A 7,484-nucleotide genomic window follows, 5' to 3' on the forward strand; every position below is an offset into this window, starting at 1 on the left:
AAATTTATTTGGGGGTTTTTTCCTGATTTTTCAAGATGGCAAGCCTCCTCCCAAATGGAGTACTTCTGGGGCAAGGGGAGGGACTTCCAGTGGCAAAGGTCAGGCATTAGGGGGCGGGACTTCCAGTCCCAAAATGGTAACAAGGGGTGGGGCTACTCTCACTGCCCTCAACAGCTCACCAAAACTCATTAAGTGGCTCTCCAGATGAAATAATTGCATGTCCCTGGTCTAGTGCTTCACTGGCCCTACATTTCAGCTGCTCTAACTTAAGCTCAAAGATGCGGAGTAGGTAACTTTAACCCACATTACTGCTTCTTACCTGTTCTGTCCTTCAACTAGACTATTTGAGCCATAATGTATCTGTACATAAATACATGCATCATACATATATTCTGAAGTATTTATCTCTTTTTGCACATGTAATTTCAAAGTCATTTTCAACACTCTGGTTCTCGCATGGTACTACAATACTGCATTTCACAAAATATTTATATCTGAAATAAAACTGGCTTTGTTGAAAAAGAAAATACATTCAAGCAGCTCTTGTAAAATTAATATATGTAAGACTTGGTTTTAAAAGATGAAAGCCCTTAAATGCTGACCTGAAATCCATGAGTGAGCACAACGTTTCAGTGCAATTCATAGCCCATTTTATAGACCCTTTATCTGTTGCCTGTCTAAAGACTTTACATACCTTTGGCATATTGATAACTAAATGCCCAGTTGTTTGTGATCTCTTTGCAGAGCTACTATCTGGTTTCACTTCTACTGGAAGCACAAGTTGAAATGGCTTTTAAAAGAAAAGAAAAAGAGGCTAGACTAAATCATATTAAAACATTTTTTTAACCCAGAGAGAACACATACAGGAATATGACTAACATACATCATGTCAGAAAGCATAGGCCTAAATCCTCTCATTTTATATATAGTAATACTAATCCTAATAAATGATTTACATGTTAAACAGCCTTCAAAAGTAGAGTAGACATATATTCCTTATTTGCTATCACTGGAAAAAGTAACATTTCTAAAGAAGGCTTTAAAAGGATGCTAGAGTTGTATTAGGAACAAAATGAGAAAGATTAGCTCTACTCTAGTAATAATTTTGAAACAGTTTGTGCATTTTGAATGTTATAAGCGGGGATTCTGGCATTTTATTTAAACTGAAAATAACTCTGGAATTTTTCAAAAATTTTATCACAATATAACTAATGAAAACCAAAGGAAACAGAAGAGTGGCTAAAATGACTTTCAACAGAATATATCTCTGCCACACTCTGTCCAGTGTAAAAGAGATTCTGGTCTTAATTCTAGTCTCCTTTAGCTCAATGTAAACATTATCTCTTTTTAAAATTTAAATTATTTTGGTGTCAAAAAGATGAGAAAAGAATCAGGCTTTGTATCTCTTCCTGTTTGTAACCTCCACAGTTGATAGGCTGGTCCCGGATAATAGCAGCAAAATAGTAACCAGCTTTTTCTGGGTGGTTACTCACAGCTTAGAACAATACATTTTAAAAAGCTATATGTCTATTTTCTAACTAATAAATCCATTGAACCCTACTCAAATTTATGTAGTGGCATTTTGTTAGGGCATTTTTTTTTCATATCAAGTTACAATCCACTGATGCAACTACTGTCCGCTGATATCAGCAGAAAGTTTGATTAACGTAACTGGACACTGAATCAGCCTCTCAGGCCACGTCCAAACTAGCGTGGACACTTGGTTTCGCGGGGACACCTAGCAGCAGCACACCTTGTTCTGCTGTTAGTTCTCCCCGCGGAACACCTGCGCAGCTCACCCTCTGGCGTGGGGCAGGTTACACTGGGTGGGGTAGGGAGGCTGGAGCCAGCAGCTGTACTGGCAGCCTTACTTGGGGTCCTGGGGGGCAGAGAAGCTCCAGCTGCATGACTCTGGCTGGCTAGGCTCTGGTTTTGGGTGGTACATGCTGCCTCCATGTGTTCTGTCCCACTTTTTTTCTGCACAGGTTTTTTTGACCCTGGGATCTCCCTAGGGTCAACCCCACCCCACCCCACCCCCCCATGCTGCAAGACAGTGCGGGAAATGTCTGAGTGCTGCAGACAGGTCACGCTTGTCTGGATGCCAAATACTTCATAGCTATGCTCATCTGGATGCTTCAGGGTCCAATCTTTCTTCTACTGATTTTGATGGGAGAAAGTTTGGGACTTAACATATCCAGAAGCTAGCAATGAGAATGTATAATTGTCAATGTAGAAAAGGGAATTGTTAATTGCAAATTAAAGTAACAAGAGAATACTGACCTTGCCCTTCACCATAACTCGGATATAAGTTGGCTGAACATCAACGTCAATAAGAGAAGTGTCCATATGCCTGCAGAATGAAATAACGCATTTAGTTTACATTAATTACCTTATGCTATATTGGGGGCAGGAAAACACAGTCAAGACTACAAAACCCATTCTTGATGATTTTCCAACTTGTAAAAATGCAGTTTGTTTTATTGTAACTAATGTAATTAAGCTATATAAAATAAGTACAGATTTTAAGCTCTTTGGGACAAGAATATCTTCTTGTATGCTTGTATAGGACGCCTAGCAAAATGTAGCCCAAAATATGTTTAGAGTGTTGGATTGCTACTCTGATACAAACACTAACTATTAATACTGAGAATTAGAAATCCTAATGCCAAGTAGGCAGTTTTTTTTCTATTTGTCTAGCTTTCATTCCTGTTTCTTGCTCACTATTGAATGTTGGTCGTTTTCAACTTAATATCGTCTATCTTGCCACTTTCCTTTCTAAAAGCTTAATTGGTAAGTTTGCAATATGAATTCTTTTTGCACTGAGTCTGCAGGAAATCAATGAACAGAAATAACTTCCACCAATGCTAGTGTCAGCATTTTCACATTTCAGTAATGTTGAATAATGCTTGCAAGCTGTACAGAATCCCCCTTGATTAACAACTCCTACACACTGAGTGATCCATCCACTATTGTTCTTTACACCCCGCCCTGAAGGCACAGCTCAGCTGTTTCACCATTTTTCTTCTATGAGACCTTCTTTACCTCTTACATAGTTTTTTTCAAATTTTGTGAGGACTGCTTTCCTCAGTGAAGAGCATATAATACAACTTGCCAGATATCAAATCTTACTCCAATCCAAAGTAGCATTTCCACAACTTAAAAATATCATTTTTCATAACTCAGTGACACTGGAATATACCTGTTTTGTGGCAAGATAGCTTGCCATAAGTGTAAATGAAAAATATCTTCCAATAAAGAGCACTTTCTGACTATTTAACTACCAGTAATATCTGTTCAAGCTTTTTTCTACCAAAATTCAATCAATTAGGGAGGGGAAGGAGCATGAATACAAGATAAAGAGAATGGGTCCTCTTTACTTCCTATGTAGAAGGGAGACTAGGGATTTTGTGTCCTGCTACTAAGTCACTGCTGAGGGAAACCACTATGAAGAGTCCAGCAAGAAGCATTGTCTGTGAGGCCCCAAATCCCAACCACAGATTTGAGAGTAGATTTCATTTCTTTCCCCGCCCTCTGTTCCCTTCACAAAATCCTAGCGTGTAGGGAAGGGTTAATGTGTAATACTATGTATTGGAATTTGGCAGCAACAAGAAACACCCTCAGATAACAGAGGATAAAATAGGTAATCATGCCAACCTGTAAACAGCAAGATCTAGGATGAATTGGTTGTTTTCTTCATCATCTTTCAAAGAGAAATGAAGCCTAGGAAGACAAGAAACACCTTCAGCATAAATAAAATTGGTTTGAGCAGGGAGCGAATCAACTGCTGGCATTTTTTAGATTAATATAAACATCATTTAGACAATGTCATGTGCTCTTTTTAGAAACATCTGCAACTTAACTACACAAACATGCACACCTGATGTTGGAACCAGGTTCTGTTTTACTTTTCTTTTCATTTGTTCTTTTTTTACCGAAAACATAATTGAAAGTACAGTGCAAGGTCAGGTCCTTTCTAATTCAACTGTCGATGCAGGAAGAGAGACATCTGCTGGTGAAAACTTTTGTAGATTAGACGATGTGGCTGTATCCAGTACACCCACATACCTGCATTACGTATGTCTAGAGCAGAGCTTGATTTTCATACATTTTTTCAGACATCATCATCTCTAACAGCTGCACAAAGTTAGTTACAAATAAGGAACAGAAAATTATACTAGCTAACAGAAAATCCCCCTTGCTTGTGATCTGTTAATTTCCTCTGTTTTTGAGTGATCATTAAAGCTGTGACAGAACCTCAGATGTTCAGAAGGAGGAAAGTACAACGAATAATATTAATAATAGTAACGTGTATGGAATTTTTCCTTTTCTAAAAAGATCTGGAAGACCTTCTCTTTTCCATTGCAAAAACTTCCAAATGATGGAATAGAGGAAGCCCCTAAATAAAAGCCACTGCTGAGTGAGATACTGTCATAAATATAGAGTGATTTCATGATACAGCCTGATTCCCTTGACCTAATACAGTTCACGGCCATCAAAAATTCTCAGACGTCCTGGGTTTCAGATATGTCACATTCTTATAGATGAGTCTCAAGTATACAAAATGTAGCAATAAGTATTATTCTTTATTTTGTAGCCCTCTCTATTCTAATACAGCCAGACTGCAGAGATTTTTGCATCAGTGAGCAGTCTGCATCAGGATGCATTTGATAGGAAGGTGACAGATAGGATAATATAGACAAATGTCATTGCCGAATCTCACGTGCTCATGGAAAAAGAGGCATGAAGATGTTTCTGGGGCTCTTTTCTGAAAGGCAGAATTCCCCTGTATGTGTAGCGTTGTGGGGCGGGGGATAGAAGAATGTTCTCTTGGTGGCAACCTAACTAGCAGTTAGCAAAGAAACAGCTTTTTAATGAAGAATGTAGACATGGTTGATCCTCCAAGAGCTCTTTGAGGAAAGTCTGACTCTGCTTTAACAGGCTTCTACAATGAAGAATCCATTCTGGAAGACACAACTCTTCCCCAAATGGCGTGCTCTGTGTGTCTTTCCTATGCATCGCTAGAGATGCACAGTGATAGCCCACTGCATGTTCCATGTAATGAGGAGATACAAGCTTCTTGTGTACATTCAACAAATCTGCATAAATGCTTATCACAATCTGGCCATATGTCAACCCAGCAAGTGAATTCCAATGAAGAAGACCTAGATCACTATTATACAGGTGAACCTGAGGGTTTAGGAACTAGTTAGGGGTTGATATATAGCCACAAGACCACTGAGGCACTGCAACTCTTTGGTAAGGCCTTTAATTCAAAGAGTAGCACTTATCCAAGTCTAGGATTGCTGATGACTGAGCTCTAGCTGAGCGGAGAAGCAGCATCGTTTGAAATAAAAGCCACAAAAAACAGCTAGACCTCTTGTTTCATAGTTGGTAGGGTTAGAAGGGACCTAAGCAGGTCATCAAGTCTGACCCCCTGCCATGGCAGGTAAGAGCACTGGGGTCAAACAACCCCGGCAAAGTGAATGTCTATCCTCCTTTTGAAGATCCCCGGGGTAGGAGCAAGCACCACTTCCCTAGGAAGTTGGTTCCAGCTCCTAGCCGCCCAGACAGTGAATTAGCGCCTCCTGATGTACAGCCTGAATCTACTCTCACTCAGCTTATGGCCGTTATTCCTTGTAACTCCCGGTAGTGTTTGGGGAAACAGGGACTCTTCCATTGCTTGCTGGTCTCCCTTGGCAAGTTTGTAGGTGGCCACCAGATCCCCTCTCAGCCTTCTCTTGTGGAGGCTGAACAGGTTCAGGTCCCCCAACCTGTAAGTGTGGTGCCGGTTCTTCCTCCCCATGTGCAACACCTTGCACTTATCAGTGTTAAACCCCATCCTATTCTCATCCGCCAATGTTTTATTTCATTTGATTTTTCATAGAAAAGTATTTCTCCATAAAAAATAGTAAGAAATGAAAAAAAACTAAATTCCCAACTTACCAAAAGCACAATGTAGAATCTAAAAAAAGAAAAAAAAAAAGAAAAAAAATCAAGTCAGAAATGCATCAAAAATTTATTTCCTTAAACCACATTTATTTACTTTTATCATAATAGTATCCAAACTGGGAAAAAAAATACAGTGGGTTTTTCAAAGTTTGCACTACCTGTTGTAGTATTAAAGTGTTAGCATCTTGTTTTCCAGACAAATATTTCAAGATTTCAACTCTGACGCGCTCTCTCTTTGTAAATTTAAGCAAGTTCCTATACTACTCTAACCCCAAGACAATAAATTAAAGGAGGGTATCTATACTCCACCTGGTGGAATAAAGTTATTCCATTACAAATGCAAAGTATATTTAAAATGAACAGTTAAACTATTATTCAAAAGGAGATGATGTTCAATAGACACTTCTCACTTTATCAAACAATAATTCAATCATCAGTGACATTAAAAAAAAAAAAGCACTATACCTACCTCAAGCAGAGCTCCAGTTTGGAAGAATTTCAAGGGCTTTTCTATCGAATAGTAAAGATTATGATAGCTACCTTTAGCCAAATATGCTCGAACGAGGCCAACGGCTATAACAAGCCACCTGGAAAAAGAGAAGAGGAGACTGAAGACAAGTGGATATTAACCTGAACATGCGCACTGAGAATGAAGGCAGGCAAAGTCACCTGCTGACTAACAGAAATAGCCAAAGCAACTCATAAGGATGGGAATAAAAGTCATACAATAGTGCACAACGGCCCCCAGCCAGAAACTATGCAACACACAAATATCTGCCAACCTTCAATTGTTACACACTTTTTGAACTTCATATATCTCTACACACACACACACACCCCCTTAACGTAGGGGCAAGGCCAAAAGTTTTTCCTTAATAGTCTATTAAACTATAAATTACTTATCAAAAATCATGCACACTGTTATAATTAAGGTTGATATCAAATTCCCATTATAAGCTCTTGTTAGAGAGATTTTATTACTTGGTAATTAATAAGCAGCAAAATCTGCACTAATGTTCAAATCTCTCTTAGGGTACTACAGCAAACTGGATTTGCCCCCTTACACTGCTTGAGTAGTTAACTCAGTTTTTCAGCAAGCACAAAGAACGAGAGAAGCTGGGACCTCACACACAGGGTTGAATCAGCTCATGTAAAAAATAAGCATTGTGAAGGATAGTCTTACTGGTATTACAGAAAGAAAATAGGTTATTTCATAGCAGTATCAGTTTCTAGGGATAATCAGTATCATAGGTCGGTAGGGACCTGAGCAAATCATCTAGTCCGACCCCCTACCATGGCAGGAAGGAGTATTGGGGTCAAACGACCCCGGCAAGGTGTTCATCTAACCTCCTCTTAAAGACCCCCAGGGTAGGAGCCTGCACCATTTCTCTTGGAAGTTGGTTCCAGACCCTAGCCGCCCTGACCGTGAAGTCGCGTCTCCTGGTATCTAACCTAAACCTACCCTCTGCCAGCTTGTGACCGTTATTCCTGGTCACTCCTGGCGGTGCTCGGGGGAACAGGGACTCCCCCAATGC

The 7,484-nt window shown here is 39.5% G+C and overlaps 2 protein-coding genes across 3 annotated transcripts in view; both read right to left on the minus strand.

Moving 5' to 3' along the window:
- ADCY5 (adenylate cyclase 5) overlaps nucleotides 1–7,484 on the minus strand; it is a 319,280-nt gene that overhangs the window by 152,177 nt on the left and 159,619 nt on the right. The window lies entirely within an intron of this gene.
- On the minus strand, nucleotides 518–3,806 carry LOC109322646 (protein tilB homolog). The gene is made up of 3 exons (XM_019553711.1): nucleotides 3,655–3,806; nucleotides 2,281–2,350; nucleotides 518–790 (listed from the first exon to the last, which is right to left on the minus strand). Exons 1-3 carry the CDS (start codon nucleotides 3,789–3,791, stop codon nucleotides 533–535), a joined length of 465 nt encoding a protein of 154 aa, XP_019409256.1. The 5' UTR covers nucleotides 3,792–3,806; the 3' UTR covers nucleotides 518–532.

The sequence above is a fragment of the Crocodylus porosus genome, unplaced genomic scaffold (genome assembly GCF_001723895.1).
Source record: "Crocodylus porosus isolate Cpor-Errol unplaced genomic scaffold, CroPor_comp1, whole genome shotgun sequence".
In the NCBI taxonomy this organism is placed as follows: domain Eukaryota; kingdom Metazoa; phylum Chordata; order Crocodylia; family Crocodylidae; genus Crocodylus; species Crocodylus porosus.

What these genes read in the sequence shown, in the direction of transcription:
- LOC109322646 (XM_019553711.1), bottom strand. Translation starts at nt 3,791, where the DNA reads ATGCCAGCAGTTGATTCGCTCCCTGCTCAAACCAATTTTATTTATGCT. An exon ending in CTAGATCTTGCTGTTTACAG is followed by an intron (nt 2,351 to 3,654) that starts GTTGGCATGATT and finishes TTCATTCTGCAG; the next exon opens with GCATATGGACACTTCTCTTA. An exon ending in GAGTTATGGTGAAGGGCAAG is followed by an intron (nt 791 to 2,280) that starts GTCAGTATTCTC and finishes TTCTTTTAAAAG; the next exon opens with CCATTTCAACTTGTGCTTCC.